Genomic DNA, 24817 nt, shown 5'->3' on the forward strand with positions numbered 1-24817 from the left:
CGGGATTTGGAAAGGGCTAAGGGAGATGGGGCGGGATTTGCACCAGACGGGGTAACCCACTGGCACCCCTGCTTCCGTTGAGAAACTGTCCCAAACCCCTCCCTTCTCCACGGGACGAAAAAGCCCTTAGCCAGCAGGAGGGAGGCAGGCTAAGCCCTAGAGGGACGGTAGCAGCGGCGGGGATCCCCTTTCTCCAGAGAGATTTCCCATCCTGTGGTTCGCAGCTCCCCCTCTGCCCTGCACCGAGGTTTGAATAGCCTCAGAGTCTCTGGTCGGCGGAAGAACGAACCTTTCTTCCCCCTCCATCTCCAGACAAAACACACAGAGGCCTGTGCTACCTCACGCTGCTTTATTGCAGAATCTGGAAGTGGATGAAACAATCCCACCCCTCTGCCCATCTCTGGGCAAAATGGAGCTGAAATGAGAAAACACTCAACGAACGCAGGCTGGGCAAAAACCCTGTACCCTAGGACCCCCTAACCAGTGAACCTCTGATCTGCTGCCCAAACAGCCTCAGCCCTGGGGACAGGAGTGGAATAGGGGTGGGGAGGGTCAAGCCCGAGTACAGGACTTCTCAGGCACCCATAAGAGACCTAAAGTCTCTTCAGAGAAGCCTAGATTGAAGGGGCATGGGTCCCAGAGTCCCAGTTTGGAGGGATGGGGTCTAGAGCCCTGATTTGGGGTCAGGGGATTGGTCTGGGAACCATGACACTAGGGGACAGGGCTGAGTTCTAGAGTTCAGACTTGGGAGGGGATCTGAATGAGAGGTTCCGTAAGAGCCCAGGTTTGGGGGTCCTGGGCTAGGAAGTACCAGTTTGTGGATGTTGGGAGTGGGGAGGCTGAATCCTGGAACCCAGGGGGAGCCCCAATTTGGGGAGAGGCTGGGTCCCAGAGGTGGTTTGGAAAAGGAGCCTTAGTCCTCGAGCCCTGGTTTGGGAGGGCCTGGGCCCAGGAGCCCTGGCTCAGGGCCCTGCCTGGCTGCAGCCCTGGCACAGTACTTGGTCTCCATCTGGCACGAAGCCTTGGCCCACCAGGGAGGTGGAGCAGCGGGCGCAGGCGAAGCAGCTGTGGTGCCAGTGGCGGTCTTCAAAGGACACGTACTTGCCTCCACCGAGTCCTGGAGGGAGGCTGGGGGTTAGCTCTGCAGATCTGGAGGGTGGTCCTGGCCCTCAGTCTTGCCCAATCTCAGATCCCCTTCCCTCGCCTGCACCCTTCCCACTCAGTTAGTTGACCCTTATCCCACCTGTGATGGGGCGCTTGCAGCTGCTGCACTTGGGTGCAAAGAGTTCTCCAAAACAGGCCACGCAGTAGGGATCGTCATCCCGGGAGGTGAACTGCTGCCCTGCCAGGGGTGTCTGGCACCCGGTGCAGACCAGGCATTCTCGATGCCAGGGCTGGTCACGGTATGTCACGCCACCCTGTGTCAGCGTCTGTGGGGGCAGCACCTGTCAGCCGTGGGGAGTGGATATTCCCACCCCACAACAGAGCCTTGCTTACCCCCACCCATGCGTGCAGTGGAGACCAGTGTCCCCACTCTGTTGGCCCAGTCCCCACCTTGCTGCAGCGGGCGCAGCGAGGCGCAAACTTGTTCTCATAGCAGGGCACGCAGTAGTGAGCACCCTTGTCGGGCACAAAGGAACGGGAGCCCAGCGGCTGCTCACAGCCGCTGCACAGGAAGCAGTGCTCATGCCACGTCTGGCCTCCGTACTCCAGCTTCCGGGACCCTGTGGGGAACAGAGGTCCCACTCAGAACCTGTGTCCCAAGCTCCTGAGTGCTACCCTCTGCTACCCAACCCCCCCCCCACCAAGGGGAATTACCACTGCTTCCATAGCCCAAGCAGGGTGGTATCCATGTACATGCAGCAGGGCCCCCAACACGTATATTGCACGTGCTAACCTCCCCCCTACCCACTGACATGCTGGTTGAGCACATGCTGAGCCCCCATAAACTAGACATGAGGGTTTGACATATGAGAAGTTCTCATATGGACCAGATATGACTGACTCATATCAGAGGCACGGCGACTCAGTATATGCTAAGCCCTTACACACCAGATATGATGGTTTCAGCATATACACAAAGACCCTACTTACACTAGCCAAGCAAGTCTCTGCCCACACAAAGTTCTAATGTTTTGGACATGGGAAGTTCAGTACATGCTAAGCCCCTACATAGCCTAATCATGCCATTCTCTACATATTCTAAATCCTCACATCTATCAGGCATGCAGCTCAACACACGTTAAACCCTGTTTATCTGTCTCTGCACACACCAAGCCCCAATGTACCAAGCATGACAGCTTCAGCATACTCTTAGCTCCTGCATGTACCAAACATGCAGCTCTTCAGACATGCTAAGCTCCCAGATGTGTCAGTCTGCCCATACATAAGACCACAGGTGTATACCAGGCCCACTGGTCCAGCATATATTAAACCGTCAGGAGTGTACCAACCTTGACAGTTCATGTACATGCTAAGCTTCCATGTGTATACTTGAGAGTGCCTGTCCCTATGCCTGCTAAGTTCCCCAGAGCATACAACCAGGACAGATCCTGCATACACTAAGTTTCGAGGAAATGCAGTCCATGCAGGTCTTTACTGTATAAGCCTCCATGTATGTATCAGACAGGTGTACCAGTCCCTTGCCTACGCACAAACCATGCACAGATGCCAGGAATGCCGGTCCCACACACAGTGAGCCCTCGGGGACGTACCCGGCATGACGGTCTCCCCACAGGCGGAGCACTGTGAGGAGAAGGCACTGCAGTAGCAGTCATTGCACAGCAGCTCACTGTCCTGGCAGGTGAATGGCTCATCAGCTAGGGAGCGCTGGCAGCGGCAGCAGCGGAAGCAGCCCTCGTGGAAGTGGCGGTCTTCGTAGAACAGCTCCTGCCGAGAGCACGGCAGAGGCACTGGCACCTTTGCCCCTCCTGCCAGCCTCCACCCACTCCCTGCCCTGTCAGGCCTGGTCCTTACCCTCGAGTCATGCCCGATCAGCTGCTGGCACTCGGCACAGGTGTTGGCAAAGGTGTTGTCGTAGCAGGGTACGCAGTAGGGGCCGTTGTCTGTCTGGATGTATTTGCGGCCATACAGGGACTCACTGCATTTTGCACAGTCAAAGGCCTCGCTCATGGTGGCTGTCGGTGAGCCCTGTTAGGGACACAAAGTGCAGTGGGGTCACCAAGATGGGTTGTGGCTTAGCCGCTTGCAAGTGTCCTTGGCATGATAAAGAGCAAGAGAACAGGTACAGAACATTCTAGGTCAGAGTAGGCAGTGATGGGGAAGGGGTGCTTCTCAGAACCCAGGGATCCTGCATGTTTATTTCTGTATTTAACTCTGGGGATAGAAGGCGGGCAGGAAAAAATCAGGAAGCAGAAGTTATTTTCTTATCTGGGTCCTGGCAGATCTGGGGGGAGGGGGCTTTTCCTGGGTCAGTGACTCATTTCCTGCCCCAGCCTGAGTTTAGCCTCCACTGTCACTGCTGTCCCCAAGGGGGCAAGAGCAGGGGCAGAGAGCCACCCTGTCCTGTCCCATATAAAGAGCACTCCCACCCTCTCCTGACTCCTAGGCAGAGACTCTGAGATATGGATAAAGGAACCCGTATGCAGAGGGCCGGAGTGGGGAGCTTAGGGATGGGACTGGGCTGTTCCCACCCCGTCCCCATCCAGGAAATAGTGGAATGTTAGGGGGATGCTGGGCGGATGAATGGTGGAGGTGGAGGAGGCGATGTCATTGAGCTTCACCTCCCAGGAGAATCAGCCCAGCAACAAGGACTTCAGAGGCTCAGCCTAGGTTAAAGCAGGAAGGAAATCCTGCAAGCTGGACCCAGCTAAGCTTCCCCAGCTGTACCCTCTGCCCTCACCCCCTACTGGGTCTCTGGTCACACCAGCCTGGGCAGCCTTGGCCTGCAACATCTGCAGCAGCTGTGGCAGCCCAGATGGCCAGATGTCAGGTCTTGCCAGCAACAGGGGAGAGAAAAGAGAGGGAGAGGGGAACCGGAGACAGATTATGCAGTGTGCCTCCCTGCCCTCTCCTGCTGGGGGCCACCACTCCTGGCAGCATCTGGCAAAGCCCCAGCATCTTTCCATCCCCTGGGTCATGATTTCCCTCCCGCCTCTGGGAGAGACAGTCTCTCCCCAGCTTTTTGGATTTCTAAGGGTTTGGGGCAGGGGGAGTGAAGGGTGAGAGTGGGAGCCACTGAAGATATTTTCTCCCCAATCAGGCCCCCTCTCAGATGGGGAGTCCGGCAAAGGGGAGCCCTAAGAGCTGTTGCTGCAGACACCCACCCCCCAACCAAACCTCAGACACTTTCCATTTTCTCAGGAACAAAGCATATTTGTGGGATGAGGTCATCCACACAGCTGCCTCTGGAACAGGAGCATGGGGAGTGGGGCGGGTAGGGAAGTGGGGTTCCTGGTCCCTTCTGCTGCCCGATTCCAGCCTCTAGCCCCGAGTTCAGAGCTCCCCGCCTCCAGCCTCCTCTGTCATGAAGCCTGCTCTCTGAGGACTGGGATCCCGGGGTGGGCGGAGAGGAACCACCAGGACCCATAGGAAGGGGATGTTCTCACAGCTGCAGATGAGCCTGGGGAGTACAAAGGAACCCACCAACCCACTCCCTCCACATTAGACCTCAGGATCTGGCCGTCCCCAGAGCCTGTCCTGGCTCAAGTTGAAGGGAAAGCCCTCCTTCTCTAAGCCACCCCTAGTGGGAAATTCTCCCAACAAGCATTGCTCTGGCTTGGAGTTCAGACTCCAGGCGCCAGTAGACGCCCCAAGCCTGTAGAGTCTGGCTCTTTTGAAGGGATAGCTCGTGAGCTTACAACTGCCCTTCTGTACAGTGGGAGGACATTCAGTTCACACCCCAGGCTAGGGCATGAGGCAACCAGAAGCTGGGGTCTTCACAGCAGGGAATTCTGGGGTAAGAGCTATGCTGTAGGGTGGAGGGGAGTACACCCCTCTCAGTCTGCTCCCCGTCACTCAGGCCTGGGTTTCCTTTGGCCCAACATCTGAGGATTGCCTGGGCTGCCTGCCACTGGGCAGCAGGGGGCCACACAGGTGGAGTGCAGCCACACCTCTGTCCAGGAGTGCCGTAGACCTTTTCCTTCCTTCCTGGCTTGGCTCTAAGCAGTGGCCACCTTCTCAAGTCCATGCTAGCCCTGGGCCCGCCGCGTGTGGGGCAGTCACCGCTCTGAGACAGGGGCACCCCAAATAGGGTATGGGCATGGCTCCTGTTTCTCTTCCCAGAATCCCCTAGTCTGTCCAGCTGGGCTCTAGTGAGGACAGAGTGAAGGGCACTATAAGGCCCACCTGTCTCTGCCCATTTCCCTCCTCCCCCTTTCCCTGGCAGGTCTAGGGAACTGAGGGAGCCAGTCTTGTGCTCCTTCTTGGCAGGGAGGGCTGTGCAAGGGAGACTACTCAGTTGGCCAGATGGCTCTCAGCCCCTGCCCCCACTGACACACACACTCCTACACCTGACCCAGACATACACATCTGGCACCTCTCAGAGCTCAGAATGGCCAGATAAATGGTTGTGGCATGTGGTATGCAGAGGCTTGAGCTGTGAAATATAAACCCTGGAGATCGTGGGCAAGTCACTCTAGCTCTGTGATCCTGTTTTCCCATCTAATAGTACTTCCTACCTCCTGGGGTTATTGTCAGGCTAAAATGTGATGATACTCGGAAAGCACCTTGCAGTTAGTCAGTTGTCACTAAATGGAGGATATTAGTGCTTTGATTATTAGCCCCTCTCTCATACTGGGGTCAGACAATAGTTTCTCAGCCAGGCCTGGGTCAGGGAACTGGCCTGGGATTTGACCTGGACATTCTCAGTGCAGGGCCAGGGAGAGAACAAAGGGGGAATCCCCAGTTCTCTAACCAAAGGGGCCCAGGCTATGGGGCCAGCCTGACCCCAGTGAGCATAACTGTGAGACGCCGCACACAGGCGCACAGGTGCACACATCTGGATGCTGCTTTGCCTCTCACAAAGTGCACTGCCACCCACCCACCCAATGTTTCCTCAGATCTCACAAAAGGCAGGCAGGATAGTGTGTCATCCCCATTTTACAGCCCAGCACAGAGGCCAGGGAGAAGGGAGGGGCATCCTCAAGGTCATTCAGGTATCAGAGAGCCCTGGAGCCCTTTCCCTTTCCCTGGAAGTGCTGCAGTGCCAGTGGAGGTGGTGGTTAGCCTTTAAGAGCAGGGGTACGTGAGATGCTGGGTGACATCAGTAGTACAGGAGGCTGGTTCTTCTCCCCAGCTGCCAGCCCTTCAATTGGAAGACACCCAGGAGCCTTTCCAATTACCCATGCCAACCACTCAACCCTTTTACCCCCCTCCAGCCCCCACTATCCAGAACCCTGGCCAGGCCCCACAGCTGTGAGTCAGGATCAGAAAAGACCCCTCCCCCAGCTCCCTGGAGTTGACAGGAGACTAAAGGGGAGAAATCTAATTCCCCCCACCCCCCACCCCCTGCTACCAGGCACCTACCCCAAACTCTCTACTCTCCCTTCCTCCCCACCCCCCACAGAGCCTGGAAGTCACAGCAGTTTAGGGGAAGGGGGGGCGGGTGGGTGGGAAGCAGGATCCAGCAGCTGCTCTGGGGACAAGAGAGGAACAGTTCATTCACCCCAGGTCCCCCAGGGCTGAAGCAGCTCGTCCAAGATCTGAGTTTAAAAATAAGTTAGGGCTGTCTTGGTGTATGCCTGGGGCTCTTTCTTGATCTCAATCTTACTGTCTCAGGTCCTGTCCTCATGGGGGCTCAGTTGGTCCAGAGTTTGTGTTTCCCCACATTCTTGCTTCCCAATCTTCCTGGCCGAGTCTCCCAGGCTCTGCCTTGGAAGCTGTCAGTGTGCCTCCATTAAATCTCAGTCTCTCGGTGTCCAGCGCTGTTCCACTCAGCTCCCGTCTGTCTCTGCACACTTCACAGCCGCCTGTATGTTGTGGGAGTCTCCGTATCTCTGACTGGCTATCTCCCAACTGCCCGCCTCTGTGAATTTCTACCTCTGAACACCCAGGTCTGGTTTCTTAGTGTCTCTATTGGGAGGAATGCCTTGGTCCCCACCCTACCCGAATTCTCCACCTCTTAGCATCTCTGTATGCCTGAATGTCCTACAGGCCTCACAGAGGCTGATTCTCCACGGGCTAAGGAAGCTTACTTGTCCAGGACCCTCCAAGGGCCTGCGAAGGGCCCTATGGAGTGCTCGCTGGAGTCATTTTCCACTGTTTCCTAAAATGCTCCGTAAAACCAGCGTCCGTCCCTATGCGTCAGGTCCCTCCGTGACGCTACGCTCAAGTGTCTGCCCCTGTTTCGAACAACTCTGTAGCCTCCTCTCTAAGCCTGTAGCTCGTGTCCCGGTCCCGGTCTCCCGCTCCACAGGGCTTTCTGGGAGCCTCAAGCTTTTCAAACACTCCGGGTCTCTATTTCGAGACACGGGCTTTTCCATTTCAAACTTGGCCCCCTCCCCCGCCCAACTCCCGCAGCAATCCCCGCCCCTCCCAGGCTGCCGGGAGCCTTGCGGTCCGGAGGACGCCCTCCAGGGCTTAGCGCCCTTGGCGCCCGCGGCGGGACCCAGGCGGAGGCAGTGGGCGGGCCGTCTCCGCTCCCTTCGCGGCTCGAGGGCTGGGGCCGGGAGCTGGGATCGGTGCCGGGCTCGGCGGGGATCTCACCTCGAAGCGGGCGGCCGCTGCGGGGCGCGGTGCTCGCGGCGGCGGCGGGGGGTGGTGCGAGAAACAGGGCCCGCGTCCCTCGGCGGCTTCTACCTGCGGGGCGGGCCGGGCCGTGCGGGGGCCGAGCGAGCTGCCGGCGAGGCTGCCGGCTGCACTCGGACTGTGACCCGGACTGTGTGGGCGAGTGGGAGCGCGGCCCCAACCCCTCCCCGAGGAAGTGAGCGCCGGGGCCGGCCCCGCCCGGACCCCGCCCCCAGCCGCCCCTGCCCGCTGGGTGCGGACCCCGCCCCCCGCCCCAGGTCCCCGCGGCGGGGTTGGGGGGGCAGACCCCACCCCCGCTTTCCTTTTAGCCTGGAGCCCGCCCCAGCCCCCCTCCTCAGGCCCAGTCTAACCTGGCTTTTCCAACCTTCCTAGGCGGCCGGGACCCCGCCCCTGTCCCCTCCCTGAAGCTTTTGCTCTCCTCTCTCCCTGCTCCCCCCTCTTCTTCCCCCGCCCCCCAGCTGCAAGCGGGAGATTGCTGTATTCAATCTCAGGCAGGGTACAGGACCCAACCAACAGAGCTCCATTTGGGGACCAAGAGTCTTCATGCCCTTTTCGTGTCCTCCCTCCACCCCCAATTTACCCCCAGGGGTCACATTCAGCCCGAGTTTGTGAAAGAGGCTTTAATCCAGCGTGGAGGAGAGGGTAGTTTTTGACTCTCCTGGCTTGGCCCTGTCAGTGACCTAGGTGATCTGTGGGACCATGGAGTGAAGGGAGGACCCCCACTCCACCACCTTACGGCCTTGACTTTCAAAGGGCTTTATTCCATAACTCCGAGTGGCAAAAACAGAAGTAGCCACCTCCTTGCCTCCAGCTGCATCCTGGGATTGAGAAGTCTGGCCTAGGTTTCCCCAGTGCCCAGGAATAGCTTTGACCTTTGAAGCCCAGGGGAGACCCTAATCCTGGCCTCATGAGTTTTGGGCTTCTCAGGGAGGGGTGTGAGGACTGTGCATGGTCAGGGCACTCCAGCAGAGGTGGAGGGAAGTGGAGGGAAGTGAAGGGAAGCCCTCCTTCCTCACCTCTACCCTTTCCAACTCTCTGGCTTCCTTGCTCTGCCTGGAGGGAGGACTGGCGTCTACCAGGGACACAAAGCCCTACTAGGTCTTTGAGGCCGCCCCCTCTGGGATCCTCAGGCTTGTCACTAGGAATAAATAGCCTCACTCTGGAAGGGTAGGGGAGGGAGGAGGAGGCTCTGCTGTGCTGTTTGCAAAACAAGAGACAACACACCAAGCTTGGAAACACCTTAGCATCTAGAGTAGAGATTCAGGTGGGCACAGAAGCTGTCCCACACCACAGGCTGGGTCCAGTTACGCTGGCCCGGCAGAGCCTCATTCCCACTCAGGCTGGGGCTCCTGAGCATCCTCCTCTGCCATCTCTTAATCACTGGCTTGCCTTCCTGGATCCCAAGGCACCCCTGAGGCCGGGTTTCCTTTCGAAATTAACTAATTGCTTGTTCATTATTGTTGTTCTTGATGCCTAAACTATAAGAGTCATGAGGTCAGGGAATGGGTCCTTCCTGATCACCACCCTGTTCCCAATACCTACTCTAATGTTTGGGTAATAAATATTCGGTGATGAATGAATGACAGATATGCTTCAGTTTGGATTCCTCCTTTCCCCCTACTTTGGACCACAGACACCCGCTATCTGGAATCCAGGGAGTAAGCAGCCAGCCCATGGGCAGGCCCTTTTTCTGGGATTTGTGTTAAAGGTGTAGGTGACTCCTAGTGCTAGGGAGCGCAAGGAAGATGGCCTGTTGGGAGTAGATGGCAAAAAAGTCTCCTCTGGCCCTGACAGGTGTGACTTGGTTGGTTGGGTGTCTTCCCACAAAGATAAAGGTCACCGGTTTGGTTCCTGGTCAGGGCACATGAGTTGCAGGCCCTGTCCCTGGTTGGGGCACCTGTGAGAGGTAACCAATCGATGTTTCTCTCCCTCCCTTCCCCTCTCTCTAAAAATAAACAAATGAAATCTTAAAAAAAAAAAAGTCTCCTCTGGGGGAAGGGAACTTGTGAGCAGCCTTCAGAAAGGGAGAGGTTATGAGTGAACAAAGATGGTGCTGGATCAAAGGTAGAGTTGGGGTCTCTGATTTTATTCATGGTTTCAACAGCCTTAATAAGAGCCCATCTTCCCTGCGGTCTTACTTTGCACCAGCCCTGTCTGGACATTTTACGTACATTAATGCACTTGGTTTTCCAACAACTTTTGAAATATGTATTTTTATCCCTGTTTGAAGGATGAGGAAATGGAGACAGAGAGGAAGTAAGTAACCTGCCAATGATGCCAGAGCTAATAATGGCAGACTAGATTCAAATTCAGTCAAATGTCAAAACTCGTAATGCCAAAAAAGAATGAGAGGGCTAAAAATGTTAATACTTTTTCTCCCACCTTTTAAGTTCTTCTGGCTGAGCTAATCATCAGCTTAACAGAGAAGATTAACAGGAGGAAATAAAAACTTTTAATACATTTTCATGGGGAATCCACATAAGCATGAAAATTCCAAAGAGAGCGAGGCAACAACGGGTGTATAAGACCTTTTTGGACAGAGGAGAAAGAGTGGGGTGCGGAATAGGGTATTAGATGTGAGGTTTTGTTTCTTAATTAACAGCTTAAAATCAACATCCCAAAAAGGCAGCTTCAGGGTAGCCAAACTTTGGTCCCCTTCAAGAGCTTAACTGTTAGACTCTACAGCCTCTGCAGTCATTTAACCTCTTTAAGCCTGTCTCCTCATCTGCTAAGAGTGGATGACTTCCTGTCTCACTACATTCTTGTGAGGGTTGGATGAGAACACATAGTAGGTATTCAATATGTGGGATCTCTCCCTAGCACATACACTCCCTTTCATGGTCAAGTGTTAAGGTTCTGCTGCTGGACCTGGAGTCTGGAGGCAAGAAAAGTTAGGAGATTTCTGATTTGGCTCCGCCTGCAGAAGGGAAACTGGTGTAGGGCAGTTCCTAATGCCTAAACTATAAGGGCCCCTTTGGTTCCTCTCTCCATTTCCAGCTCCCCAGTGGGCTCACATTTCCCTGCCTGCTCTATTTCCAGTGACCCAGGAGGACGTGCCCAGGGAGGTCTAGGGATCAGCCACATGGACTCCCTGTTCCTGTTTCCCATCAGTCTTCCCCCCCTCTCCAGGGAACAGGTGTGTCTGAGCCTGGGGCTGAAGCAGAGCCCGAGTGCTGGACCGACTAGCCTTGGGTAAGTGAGATCTTGTTGTCCCTTCACTCACTCAGGAGGTCCCCACACACCCTTCCTTATCTTGTAGTGAAAGGGGGCTTGTTCAGGGTCTCCCAACTGTTCTCTCACCTTGGGTTTTCAAAAGGAGGCCTTGGGTGATGACTGACAGGCCTCTCATGGTTTCCTCTGGGTGCTGAATCACTCTGGTGCTTGTAACCACAAGCCTTCTTGCAGTGAGAAAACTTCTTTCCTTCTTTGGGTGTATTGCTCACTCTTACCCCTTGGGCTGCCTAGGGTTCCTTCCCCCTTTCAGTGCTGAGCTCTCTTCTCCTGGGTACACCCACCACTCAATGCCTTCTTCAGAGGGAGTGGTAGGAGTGACTGGGGCTGCCACCTCCTCACTCTGCCTGATGGCAGGGCTTCTTAATCAAAATGAGGCTAGAAAGGTGGGCATAGGCCAGATCCTGAAGGGCCTTGTCTTTCTTTCAATGGCTAAGTAACCATTTTGTTAGTGCATGTGGCCCTAGTTGGAGAAGGCTCAGACTCAGAGGCAGAAAAAATTTAACACCGCAGATCTCAGCTACTCCCAGCTTTTTCATGCTCACTGGTCTCCTGGACTTGTACCTCCAGGGATAGAGTAGAGGATTTCCCCTGAGCTCCTGAACTGGAGGAGTGAGCCCTGTTGTGTGAAATGGGTACAATTACAGACCTCGTTGAAGGTTAGCTTTACGTGGTGGAAAAGAAACCAAATGCCTCTGGAGTGCTCTGCTGTGCCCAACCCTCTGTCTGTCCTTACAGTTAGATTTAGGAATTAATAACAATAATAGCTCCACTTGATTGTGACCTCAGCATTTTAAATTTAATGCTCACAAGCATTCTGTGGGTATAGTATTATTACCCTAATTTTACAGATGGGACGACTAAGGTTGAGTGAAGCTAACTTTGTCTTGGCTGGTAGCAGGTAGGATCAGAACGCACCTCTATGGTTTAAGGTCCTAATCATTTACATTGTACTGCTTCTGACACATTCTGTCAACCAGCCAGTCTCTTGAGAGTGTAAGATTCAGAACTTTAAAAATACTACCATGATATGACTCCTCCATTCAACTGTGAGCCCTTTGATGACCCTATGAGGCAAGCAGTGCATGACAGTATTAATATTTTACGGATGAGAAAAATGATGCTCCTTAAAGTCAAGGTTCTTGTCAGAAATCGCAAAGCCAGTAAATGACACAGGCAGACATGATTTTAAGGTGGTTGTCTCTTTATAGCAGGGGTCCCCAACCCCCGTGCCTTGGACCAGTCAGTACCAGTCCCTGGCCTGTTAGGAACCGGCCCCCTAAGTAAGTTCGCCTGAGCTCCGCCTCCTGTCTCCGACCCCCACCCTCCCCGCCCCTTACCGAGTCCTCAGCGGGAGGTGAACGGCGGCAGGAAAGTGAAGCTCGCCTGAGCTCGGCCTCCTACACTGCCCCCGCCCCCCGAACTCCGCCTCCTGTCCCACTCCCCACCCCCTCCAGTCCGTGGAAAAACCGGTCCCTGGTGCCTAAAAGGTCGGGGACCAACGCTCTACAGAATGCTTTTTCTGGTACATCCTAAAATTCACAGAACTCCGGACTTTAAACGCACCGCCTAAACACTGCAAGTGGAATACGGCCGTAGGTGACTGCGCACGCGCACACTCAAGCTTGGCTCGGCCGAGACCGCGCCAGCCACGTGTTCCCAGGTGCCAACGCGGAGCAGAGCGCGAAGGCTAGGTACACGTAGACAAGCGCTGGCGAATGAGAACTGGCTCCTGCAGTGTCACGAGACTAGGCTTAGAGAACTACGCTTCCCAGAAGCAGCCTGTGGTGGACGCCTTGGCTACAGGATGTATTTCCGGAGAAGCAGGCGCCGCATAGGCTGCGGAGAGGAAGTGGGCGGTTCTAAGCTTCCAGCAGCTCGGCCTGTTCCCGTAGGATCGGTGAACGCCGCGATTGAGGTGGTGTGGGTTGTCTACTGAGCTTTCCCAAGCGTGAGGAGGCATGGCGGCTGCTTTTCGGAAGGCAGCTAAGTCCCGACAACGGGAACACCGAGAGCGAAGCCAGGTAGGATCGCATAGGCTCCACGAACGCCGGCTTATGACCCCACGTGCTTTCTCGCCCCATCCCCCTCTCTGCCTGCGGGTCCCGGTGTCTTCTGTGCTCAGATACTGCATTTAAATTAATGCAAGTATATGGTATTAACGCCGGCGTGCCTGGGGTGGAGCCACGGTCTCTGGAAGGCAGGGCCTTGTTCTCTCCCGGAAGGGCACGGGGATGATCAAAGCTATCTTGTAAGTTTTCACTCGGGTAATTAAAGGGGATACTGTGTATAAAGGGCTTAATTTCTGTGGAAGTTGAGGTCAAAGTTCATATAGCCAATAAGTGCGCCGACTGGAAGTGGCACTCACATCTAAAGGTGCTCAGCTCTGCTCGCTTGGGTAAAGGAGCTGTGACCGAAGAGACGGGTATTATAAATATGGTATCATCGTGGGCTTTTTGGACCATGATCTGCCACATATGCTTTTTGTGTATGTTTCACCGAGTAATGTTGGTGTTTTCCATCTCCATTATACAAATGAGGAAACTGAGGTCCAGAGAGCAAAGTGACTTGCCAGTCACAAACCATTCAGGCCAAAAAAACAATTGTAGGACTTTTCTGGAGGGTATGTGCGGGGAACATTGAGTGAAAAATCACGTAATGTATGCAGAATCAATTTATTCCACTTTTACACTTGTGAGACAAATTATGGGAATCAAATATCCAATCCAGAAGGGTCCGTAGAGATATCTGGTCTAGTTCCTTTTACAGATGGGAAATGAAGAGAGAAGGATGTGTCTGAAGTTGTGTCGTCAAACGATGGGGTGGAACTAAGGCCTCTTAACCACAGTTTAGTCTTCCTACTTAATAGCATTTATCAGACATTTACTGCCTACTTGGCTGTGTGCTCCGTGGTGTGCTGGGAGCAGTAGTGTAATTTGCCTTCTTGTTTGGCTCTATCTGTGGATTACTAAAAGTAATAGTAGCTAGAGGTGTTTACTTGCTCTATGCCAGAGCCAGATAAAGTACAAAATGCTGTCCTTTCATTATCTCATTTAACTCTTAACAGTGTTTGGAAGTAGGTGCTTATTGCGTTCTCTCATTTGCATATGGGGAAACTGAGGTTCAGATAGGTAAAGTAATTTGCCCAAAGACATACAGCTCTAGTTGGAAAGTGGCAAATCCAGGAATCAGACCAAGTGTTTAAAATCCAGAGGCTACTAAAAGATAAATGAAGAGGCAATTTTATGAGAGGTGACGCATAAAAGATGCCAAGTGAAGAATTTAGGTGGGAAGAGTAGAGTTGCTGAGAGAAAGCCTCGTGGTGAAGCTTGTTGGACTTGGAAGGCAATAATAGCTGCCACTTTTTGAGCACTGACTATGTGTTAGGTACAGCTCAACATGCTGTACAAGGATTATCTCATATAATCCTACAGCAATCCCTATGAGGTGGATGATATCCTCATTTTACAAATGAGGCATCTGCTGCTTCAAGAGATTTGAATAGTGCATCCAAAGTAACAGTCGTTAGTAGTTGATTTGGGTTAGCAGAGAAGACAGGGCTTTCGAGGCTGGTCAACAAGACACAGCTATGTCTGAAGAGGATTAGAGGATCTCTTTGGGAGAGGTGTGGAGAAGGCCATGCTGGAAGGCACACTGGTAAGCACATGGACAAGAGCACTCCCTATTTGGGTCAGGTTTGGACTTTATTCCATAGGTCCTTCACTGAGGCAGTGGGGAACTATGGAAGATACTCTGTATGGAGGGTGATGTGTAATTGTGTGAACAATCTGATGCAATGCCAGGTGTTTTTCTTTAATGGTGATGTACATTCAAGTGGACATGGCAGCTTTCAAGATTTCTGCCTCGTGATGTTGCCCTTGAGTTTTCTTTCTGCACTCTCTGTCAACTTCCCTTAGTCTGGTGTAATTAAAATAAAAATTATCAGGAGAGGTTTTGGGTGTTATTTTTAAATATTGAATTATTTATTGCATCACTTCAGGGATCAAAGATGAGAAAGGCGACTGTTAAAATTCCACCAAAATTATTATAAAAGTTTAAACAATAGAGAAGTGTATGCACTTCCTCAAAAGTCAAAAATTATCCAGAGCAGAAGAGGATGCAGTCCAGTGGGGAGGAGACGGGCACAGACTGGCCCCAGGTGGAATGGGCTCTCCTTTTAGCTTTCCCAGTTACTAGTTCTATGTTCTTGGCCAAGTCATTCTCTAAACCTTATTCCCCTTTGGAATATTGGGGTAAACATTTCTTTGTCTGCTTTACTTCCCATGATTGTTGTGGGGGTTAAATGAGATCATATTTAACGATCATAGCAGATTGCTTTGTAACAGAGTAAGTACTGAATAAATGTGGCTTATTATGATGATGTAGGCAAAAACATCTAGCACAGACCCTGGCGTATATTAAATGCTCAACAAATGGTAGCTCGTAGAAAGATATACCAAGGTATAATCCCTGTACTTTCCATTCTATCCAGGTGCTACAGAAAGTATGGTCTGTCATACTTGGTTTCCTCTCATACTTTGTACCAAAGGTACAATAAGAACAGTAAGCATATGCCAATCACCTGCTATGTGCCAAGCCATGTGCTGCCTCTGCCACTTACAGAATCTTATTTAATCCTTATGATAATCACGAGAAGTGGGTACTATGATTCTCATTTTATAGTTAGGAAACAGCAGCTCAGAGAAGGTAAATGACTTGCCCAAGGTCACAGATTGTTAAAGAGGTAAAACTTGGATTTCAGCCCAATTCTGCAGACTCTAAATTTAGCTCTCAGCACAGTTGCCTCCCTGTTACTATAATTTCCCTTCATAGTATTTTATAAACCCTTGGATTAAGTCTGTAGTAATTTTAGTACAACTGGCAACTGCTTGCTTAGTGCCGAGTCATTGTTGCTTCTCTCTGTCCTTAATAGGCCAAGAAACCTACTATGGCAGTGCTTGTGACCTCTCTGGCGTCCGCACTGTTCCTCTCATCCTTGGGCAGAGCCCAGCTGGGGGAGGGAAGGGAACAGGGTATCGAGTTGGCTCCAAGGACATGGGTTTACTTACCACTCCAGAGATGCTTCTTCCCTTCATGTCGTGAGGAAACTTAATGCTTCTTTTTTGTCTTCTAGCCTGGCTTTCGAAAACATCTGGGCCTGCTGGAGAAAAAGAAAGATTACAAACTTCGTGCAAAGTGAGTTCAATCTTTCTAGTAAAGATGCTGCCAAGAAAGCTTACAGCCTCCCTGCATTGCAGTTGAATTGCCTGAATGTCCTACAGGGGATAATTTCCTGCCATTGATAAAATGGCCAAAACTCTGGCAGCCTGTCAGATCCTTGTCTGTGACCCTAAACTTTCTGTATGTAGGCAGAGCATTATTTATTTAACTAGTTGCATTGTGAAATTTTTTATTATGTTGCTACAGATCATTTTCTCATAGTGGCTTTGATTTGCCCCTGCCTTGGTGTTTGAGCCAAAAACTGAGTCTTTTTTCTCTCCCTTTTCTTTATGTGCAAGATATAATCTAAAATTCCAGTTGTTGAGCCTCTTGCATCACTGTGTGTGTGGTGTGGAATGAAGAGATGTGAAAGATAGATTCATGAGACTGAGCGTGGGTGATAATGAACTCTGAAAACATTTTATAAAACAATTATCCCCATTCTTCTTCTTTTTTAGCGCTTTATTTGTAAAATACTCAAACTGCTTTATAATTATTTGTTAGCCATGCATGTCAGCTGAAGCCCATGGTACAGATGGTGGGCAGAAGATGGATTGCTCTGGGTCCCAGAGTCTTTAAGGCTAATAATAATAATAACTGAGGGCTGTTACTGGGCCAGGCAGTGTTGTAGGAGAGGTACAGTTTTTACACTCATTCCTCCCAACAACCTTCTGGGATACTACTGTTAACATACCCACTTTACAGAGTAAATGGGGATACAGAGTGGTTAACTAACTTATCCAAGGTTACTCAGCTGGCAGTGGTGGAGTCAAGGCTTGAACCCAGGTGTCTGGCTCCAGAGTCCATGGTTCTAGTCACTGTGCTGTACAGCACTGTGTGATTTCTGAATCTTATTTAGTCACTTGGTGCCTGCGCTTTCCTCAGAACCCAGTTTAAAAAAAAAAAAGATTTTATTTATTTTTAGAGGGGTAGGGAGAGAGAAAGAGAGGGAAACATCACTGTGTGGTTGCCTCTTGCACACCCCCTACTGGGGACCTGACCTGCAACCCAGGCATGTGCTCTGGCTGTGAATTGAACCAGCAACCCTTGGGTTTGCAGGCCTGCACTCAATCTACTGAGCCGCTCCAGCCAAGACAAGAACCCAGTTTTAATTTGTGCTTTGTTTTTGTTTCGCCTTGTAATGATATAAAGGGCACTAAAACACATGTGAGATAGGAACAGTTAGTTTCAGGCCGGATTGGGCCAGGAGAGGACCTACAGAGACAGGAGCTCAGCATTAGTGATGGTGGAGGGTGGATCAAATCATTGCTTTGGCTTTTTTGAGTTTCATTTTGTGTATACTTTAGATGCTTGTAAAGTGTGCTTGTTGTGTTTTTTTTTTTTTCCCTTCTTTTCACTACGAACTTTGTTTAACCTGCTTTTTAGTGACTACCGGAGAAAGCAAGAATACCTCAGAGCTCTCCGGAAGAAAGCTCTTGAAAAAAATCCAGATGAATTTTACTATAAAATGACTCGAGTTAAACTTCAGGTGGGTGTCTAATGGATCAGTTGGTGTTTTAAGCTTCAACATAATAAGTAAAGTAAGGATGGGGGAGGAGATGGAGGGAAAGAACGTTGGCCTTCATTTAGCCGCTCTCTCGAGTTGGTCCAGGTGCTCTTGGCCAGTGTCCTAGGCAAAGCTGCCCCTTCATGAGGAGCCTGCATTTCTGCCCCTGACTCTGAGTTGTCTTATGCCTGGAGCTGTTCTAAGAATGGATGATCAGAGGTGCTAAATTGACCGTGCACCTTGAGGCTTACCACACTGTATTGCTGTTGCATAAAGCATTTGGTTGTCTTCGTTCCAACAATGAACTGTGTCAACAACTTAATAATGGTTTTAATCTAATAGTTAATGCATTTTTCAAATTTGGATTTTTAGGATGGAGTTCATGTTATTAAGGAGACTAAGGAAGAAGTAACTCCAGAACAGCTGAAACTGATGAGAACTCAGGATGTCAAATATATAGAAATGAAAAGGGTTGCAGAAGCTAAGGTAACAACTGAAACTCTTTGTTCTAGTGTATTTTTGTTGGCTAGGAAGAGATATAAATTCATCAGGCTAAAGCTATACATTGATTTCTTCTCACATTTCCAATCTTAAAGTATGCTTAATTGTGAAAGTGATTTAGAAACATGGCAGAGTGGAAAGAGGTTAATGTGGCAAATGAGACAGACTTAATTTGAATTCTGGCTCTGCCATTTATTAGCCCCACGATTATGGACCAGTTAATCTCTGTGAAGCTCTTTCTTCATTTCTATCTCATTGGATTGTTGTAAGGATTAAATAAGTTTTGGATTACGCTACACCTAACGTGATTGGTGCTTGATAAATGTTACTGGTTCTTTCCTTTAAAAGAATGAAACAATTTCTTTGCTGGCTGGTGATAATGATGTGAAATGGTATAAATTTTGCAAATTCATTTCTAATATCCTAAAAGAACACAATTTAAAATAAGACCATATTCTGTATTCTAGAAAATTGAAAGACTAAAATCAGAGCTCCATCTGCTGGATTTCCAGGGGAAGCAACAAAATAAGCATGTGTTCTTTTTTGACACTAAAAAGGAAGGTATGAAATGTATAAAGGTTCCTGGGACAGTCTAGCATGTTCGTCTGTGTGGTCTGGTGTTAGAGACAGTGCCTTATGGATTGTCTTGACTTACAGTTGAACAGTTTGACGTTGCAACTCACCTTCGAACCGCCCCGGAGTTAGTGGACAGGGTCTTTAATAGACCCACGATAGAGACCTTGCAGAAGGAGAAAGTGAAAGGAGTTACTCATCAGACTCGATTGAAGGTAATTTTCTCTATTTTTCTTTTTTGCCACCGAATTTAATATAATTACTTGTGGAAAACTCATTAAATTCCCTTAGCAGGAGAGTTTGATGATGGGAATGGGAGTGGAGGAGAGTTTCTTGGTTTCTAAGATTGGCGTATGGGTCACATTGTGGCCAGGAGCTCAGGTTTTGGCCTTTTGTCCTGCATTTGAACCTGAGCTCTCATCCTGGGCTTTGTGTTTTTAACGCTTGTAACAAGTGCCAACAGTTTTTTCTTTTTCTTTTAAATGAATTTTAGACAGGGCAGGTTGGGATTGGGGAGAGAAAAACATTGATTTATTGTTTCACTTATTTATCCGTTCACTGGTTGCTTCTTGTATGTGCTCTGACCGGGGACCGAACCCACCTTGGTGTATTGGGATGATGCTGTAACCGACTGAGCTACCCAGTCAGGGCTAGGTGTCAACAGTTTTAAAATATGGAGGAAGAAGGGGGCACTGAAGATTAAGGGATCCGGTATACTTTGATATTGAACCTTTACCAGTGATGCACATATCAAAAAGTCTTTAATATGCATTTGTACCAGAAATTTTTATCTTATTTTTTAATCCGCATCTGAGGATATGTTTATTGACTTTAGAGAGAGGAACGGGGAGGTGAGAGAGAAACACTGATTGGCCGCCTGCTGTATGCACCCCTGCTGGAGAGCGAACCCACAGCCTTTTGGCGTGCGGGATGATGCTCCAACCGAGTGAGCCAGCCGGCCACGGCTGCACCGGATTTTGAATTGACTTTCCTTATGGTGTTTTCCATCACTGTAACTGGGCTTCTATCGAAGACATGCTTTTTCTCAAAGCCGTCTGGAGTTGAACTCTCACTTCTGACTGATTCATTTAGAAAAAATTCTGTGAATGTGTTTCAGTCAGACAGCTGTTCTATTTTGATTTGAATCATTTACACCGCATCAGCTTTGCTTCCAATGTTTAATTTCACAGCAGTTTCTCTAGCTCAGAGGCAGCTAAAACTTGCTTTAGTAATATAAATACCCCTAATTAGTTTGACTATATTGGGTAATCCCATAAATTTGACAGTCTGTGCAATAAAGTGAAAACAAAAGCTGTCTGAAACCACTGCTGTGAGACTGTTCCAGGATTAGGGAATTGTTTAAGTCTGAGGCCCAGTAATATCCCCCTCTGTGCAGATAACACTCCCAGCTGAGGGGCTGGCTGACTAGTGCTCTTGTGATAACCCTGTTTGCCAATTAGCTGTATTTTCAATGGGCTGTGTCACTGATATTTTTGAAGTATTGTGGTAGTCCCTAAGGAGATTAGTGTTCCCAATTTCTGTGTAGAATAGCTCACTAACGTACCTTTTGAGAAACTGGAAAAGTTTGCATCTTACCATTTTTGTCTGGTAGTGTTGTTTGTTTTAATGGTTGCGTTTAAGGCAGAATTGTTTTTATTAAGAGACTGCTGGTGGGTGGATAGCAAAGGAATGTTCAGTCTGTAAGTTGGAGGTGGGTGGGCAATCCATAAATGGGCTTTAGGAAGTCTATTCACGCCCTCGTCCCACACTGAAATTTTGAGTAAATAGGTATGTGTGTGTGTGCAAATTTAGATCGTTTAGTTTTGCCTTTCTCAACAGCGGTTCGACGAGAGAATAAGCTCTACAAATTTGTATGCACGTATGTACATTTATTTCAAGAGATAATCCAAAACTTTCATCAGTTTCTCAGAGCTTTACAATTTCCCCCAAATTGAAGGACTAGTGGTCTTGGAGGAGTCATCAGCAGTGAGAAATCTCAGGTCACTTCTGCTGAAAAGGCCTTCCTGTAGTCCGTGGTTCTCAGACACCAGCACACTTCGCCTGGTGCTCTTCTCTCTTCCTTTACTCGCTGTGTGTAGGGTTTCCAGTACGGGTCCATTTCTGCAGCGCCTTAGGTAACCGTACACTCACATGAAGGTTAAAGCAGCTTAGTGTAGTAGTGGAAAGATTCCTGAGGACTGCGAGACTGTCCTGACTCTGCTCCAGGTGAACCATGTGTCTGGGGCAAGTTTCCAAGGTTCCGTTCAGCTCTAAAAGGTCAGTTCCTAAAATTGACAACTTTATAGTATCATTACTTGATAGTAACTTACAGTACTGTTGATTCTGGACTAACGAGGGAGTTGATAAAGCCATTTACGCATTGGGGCTTAAGTGGATTAAGAAACGGTTTGTTACTCGTTTTTTATCTTAAGTGTTTTATTGAAAATGTGTCTCCTCTGCAGCGGATAGCTCAAGAAAGGCAAAAGCAGTACAACTGCCTGACACAGCGGATTGAACGCGAGAAGAAATTGTTTGTTATTGCACAGAAAATTCAAACACGCAAAGATCTTCTGGTAAGGAGAGAGAGCCTGCGGCCTTCATTTCCCCCGCCCCTTGTAAAGGTCTTAACTGAGACTGGATTTCAGCTGTGTGTAAATCAGCCCCAGTGAAAATGTCTGCTCCTTAGGGGCAGTGGTTTGAGCCCGTGTCTGTTACTCTGACAATGTTGAAATGTGCCTTGATTAAGAAGGTAATAAGAGTCTTATTAGTCAGTGCTTTGGAACAGCAAAGGGTAGGATCGGGTGGCATATGAACTTTATAGCTTATGAGCAGCTATCTTTAACATTTAAACAGGTTAACAAAACAGTGCATGTCACTCATTGGTGTCTAAAAATAGGCAACATTGTGTAGATAAATAACAGAGCTGAGGAATATACAATGCCCCTTCCATATTAGGATCCCTCTAAATGTCAGATTCTTCAGCTTTGCAGATCATTTAAGGTGTGCCTTTCTCATCTGGGGTTCATGAGAGAATAAACTCTACCAAAAAAAAAAAAAAAAAAAAGATTTGATTAGTTTCTTCTCAGTTTTCTCAAGAATCTCCACACACTAGTGCTGTCGTCGATTCCCAGGGGAGAAGCTGCTTCTGCGCATCCTGGGGATGCCGTGGGCTGGCTGGGCTTTGTCTCTCCTGCACTTGAGAAGGGCTGGAGGAGGGGTTTCCTAATAAGTAGTCTCTGAACTTTCCTATTTTACAAAACCGTCTCCTACTTCCTACTTCCTGGTAACCTTTTTATTCTTTTACAGGATAAAACTCAGAAGGTGAAGGTAAAGAAAGAAACGGTGAACTCCCCAGCTATTTACAAATTTCAGAGTCGTCGAAAACGTTGAGTGTTCTATAAGCCTTGTCATTCCATGTGGGAAAGAATTCCATGTTCTTTTATTCCAATGATTTCAAATTCCATTAGTGTAAATGACATTGTTTTCTTGTTTGTAATTATAATTTATTGCAGATCTGACATTTGATATAAACAACATTAAAGCCCCTTCCCCACTCTTTCTGTTTTTGGGTTGTGAAATTAGTCTTGTTTTTATATACTTACTTTTTTTCATTATGAAAGTTATATAATCTCATTAAAACAAATTTGGGGAATAAATGAGTTCATTCATAATCCCAGTGCTTATTCAAGAACAACAGATAGTTATTGCATACTTACAGTGCTGGGATCCAGGACAGTGGAGGTGAACAGTACATGAGCATTCTGGCTTATGTTCATTTTGTAAAGGTATGCACTGAATTTTGTGTATGTTTTTGTGTTTTGTAGTTGTAAATATAGTAAACAATTTTATACTGTAGTTTTTTCACTTAAATCATTTGCTCTTATCCATTTGTTACATCACAAAATTTTTAAAAAGCAATAAATGTTCATAGTAAAAATTAAAATATTCTTTTTGTTTGCATAATGTTTTATCCAGTGGATGGACTGATTTTACCCTCATTCATTCTACATTTTTGGATATTCAGGTGGCTTCATGAGTTAGCCAAGGAGGAATTTTTTTTCTCCCACACTTTACAGCTGCAGATAGAAACCCTTGGGAACTAGGAACCCACCCACCTATTCTCTATTGAAGTTCAAATCTGAACAGAACTTGCTCTCTGCTCCTGGCCTCTGCACTCCGGGCCAGTTCATGAATTCAAGGCTGTAAGCGGCTTGCGACAGCCCTGCTTTGCCTTAGAGAGGTGGACCCCAGAGTGTGTGGCAGGTTTCTTTTCTCAGAGACCTGCACTTTCCTTGCCCATATAGGGATGGTAGGCCAGGGTGGTTAGGGCAGAACTGAGCATGCCCAGAGCAAATGTGGGTGAAGCAGGGTTTATACCTCGACCTCCTGGGGTGGGGGGCGGGCAGCTGTATATGGATTTTTTTTCTTAAGATTTTATTTTTAGAGAGAAGGGAAGGGAAGGAGAAAGAGGGAGAGATAAATTAATGTGTGTTTGCCTCTCACGTGCCCCCTACTGGGGACCTGGCCCACAACCCAGGTTTATGCCCTGGCTGGGAATTGAACCAGCAACCCTTTGGTTAACAGGCCGGCGCTCAATCCACTGAGCCACACCAGCCAGGGCACGGATTTTAATAATTGGAAAAAAAACCCCAAAACATTAAAACTTAAGTTCCCATGACTGCTAGGTACAAAGCCTGAAATGAAAGCCTGCTGTTACCTCATATTACATACAGTGGGATATAGGTCTGGGGGCCCTGGAAAATAGGAAGGAGGGCCAGAGGAATGGAAGCCCGAAGCGTTAGCCTTCAGGAAGTACGTACTTCCAGCCTGCTTCTGATCTCCCTCCTGGGGAGGTGCCAGATACACCAAATACACGGTGAGTCTAATGACAAGGGACTTGAGTCCTAGCCAGGGGAGGAACTCACCACATAGATGTTGGACAGGAGTGAGCAGGCCAGTCAGCAACCTGTTCTGGGACAAAGTGGCTTGATCGCTGCCCTTACTGTCCCTTGCCTCCGTGGGTTAGGAAGGTGGGGGATGGTGGGGTATTTACCTAGATGCCTTCTTAAGCACACACCCACACAAAGGTACACTTTCTAGGCTTTCACGTTAGTAGATGGCACAAGGCACATGCTACTCAGGCCTCACAAAGAGGTGCGTGCACATCCACGTACCCTCTGGTAAGTGAACACACCACCGGGGTTTCAATGTGGAGGTTACACTCACACAAGTCCTTATGTGATAGGTAGGTACCCCTTGTGCATGAAGAGGCATGTGCACAGGCTAAAGGGAGCTGGAAAGCCTATCCTCTTGGAGTAGCATAATTTCTAGGTTGGAGATAATCAGAACCATAGGGGATAAAGCCAGATGTCAAACTACTGTCACACCCACGGCCGTCTCTGAGGCCCACACATTGTAAGGGAAGAGATTGGCTGTCCCCTGTGAATAACCAGAGACATGGGCTCCAGCTTCAAGGAGCCTGGAGTCCTGAAAATAGGCCAGGGCCTCCATGGCTTTGGTGTTTAGTGGGACCTCAGACTCTTGGCTCCTGGCTTGGTTCCTTAGGATCTACCCTCCGGGCACAGGGGTGGTTTGGGCTCTTGGCCTCCTGCCCCAGCTGTTTGTGCCAAGGGGAATGTGGGCAGCCTGCAGAGATGGGAGCCTTTCTGTGAGTCAGAGCTTGTGTGGTTCAGGTCTCTTGTGCAACCCTAGTCTCCAAAGCAGCAACTGACTGGATGACATGGAACCTCCCTCCCCCACCTCCTGTCTCCCCAGCAGAGACTTGGTCCATTTCCACAGCTTAGACCCCTTCTAACCAAAGCAGGAGAGGCCCGAGCCCTAGCTTAATTCCTGAATAAAATCCTTTTCTGACTAGAGAACTGATTCCTGGTGACAGGGTGGGAAAGGGCCCAGTAGGTGGAGCTGCTGCCCCTTCTCTGGGGTTAGCTCACGCCTGCCTGCCGCTGTCCACCCGACTTAGCGTTAGCACACCGCTTCTGTCCGAGAGCATCCTGTACTCCATCGGTGCTTCGTGTGCATTAGTTTATTGGATTTAATGCCAGGGGAGAGCTCTTGTTA

At 49.4% G+C, this 24817-nt stretch overlaps 2 protein-coding genes across 3 annotated transcripts; one reads left to right on the plus strand and one right to left on the minus strand.

Moving 5' to 3' along the window:
* Window positions 1-330: 330 nt before the first annotated feature.
* FHL3 (four and a half LIM domains 3) lies at window positions 331-7969 on the minus strand. 2 transcript variants are annotated; one of them, XM_054572003.1, is made up of 7 exons: window positions 7666-7969; window positions 6731-6929; window positions 2977-3150; window positions 2715-2889; window positions 1555-1724; window positions 1244-1430; window positions 331-1117 (listed from the first exon to the last, which is right to left on the minus strand). In XM_054572003.1, the coding sequence occupies exons 2-7, from the start codon at window positions 6749-6751 to the stop codon at window positions 963-965; spliced, it is 882 nt and encodes a 293-aa protein (XP_054427978.1). In that variant the 5' UTR covers window positions 6752-6929; window positions 7666-7969; the 3' UTR covers window positions 331-962. The 2 variants fall into 2 exon arrangements, with proteins under 2 accessions (XP_054427978.1, XP_054427979.1); XM_054572004.1 differs by lacking the exon at window positions 6731-6929 and having other exon boundaries at window positions 7666-7953.
* Window positions 7970-12808: 4839 nt separating this feature from the next.
* Window positions 12809-22506, plus strand: UTP11 (UTP11 small subunit processome component). Its single transcript, XM_054572005.1, has 8 exons — window positions 12809-12962; window positions 16073-16134; window positions 17545-17647; window positions 18038-18151; window positions 18634-18727; window positions 18824-18954; window positions 21202-21312; window positions 22046-22506. Exons 1-8 carry the CDS (start codon window positions 12900-12902, stop codon window positions 22127-22129), a joined length of 762 nt encoding a protein of 253 aa, XP_054427980.1. The 5' UTR covers window positions 12809-12899; the 3' UTR covers window positions 22130-22506.
* Window positions 22507-24817: the final 2311 nt, after the last annotated feature.

This window comes from Pteronotus mesoamericanus, unplaced genomic scaffold (assembly GCF_021234165.1).
Source record: "Pteronotus mesoamericanus isolate MK-2021 breed Mesoamerican mustached bat unplaced genomic scaffold, CSHL_Meso_final contig_221, whole genome shotgun sequence".
NCBI classification, from domain to species: domain Eukaryota; kingdom Metazoa; phylum Chordata; class Mammalia; order Chiroptera; family Mormoopidae; genus Pteronotus; species Pteronotus mesoamericanus.

Bases quoted from the DNA above. Each gene is read 5' to 3' on its own strand.
- FHL3 (XM_054572003.1), bottom strand. From the start codon at position 6,751: ATGAGGACAGGACCTGAGACA. The intron at 3,151-6,730 runs GTAAGATTGAGA...TGTCCCTAACAG, and splicing joins TGAGGACAGGACCTGAGACA to GGCTCACCGACAGCCACCAT. The intron at 1,431-1,554 runs GTGGGGACTGGG...CTGCCCCCACAG, and splicing joins GCTGCGCCCGCTGCAGCAAG to ACGCTGACACAGGGTGGCGT.
- UTP11 (XM_054572005.1), top strand. From the start codon at position 12,900: ATGGCGGCTGCTTTTCGGAAGGCAGCTAAGTCCCGACAACGGGAACAC. The intron at 18,728-18,823 runs GTATGAAATGTA...CTTGACTTACAG, and splicing joins TTTTGACACTAAAAAGGAAG to TTGAACAGTTTGACGTTGCA. The intron at 21,313-22,045 runs GTAAGGAGAGAG...ATTCTTTTACAG, and splicing joins AAACACGCAAAGATCTTCTG to GATAAAACTCAGAAGGTGAA.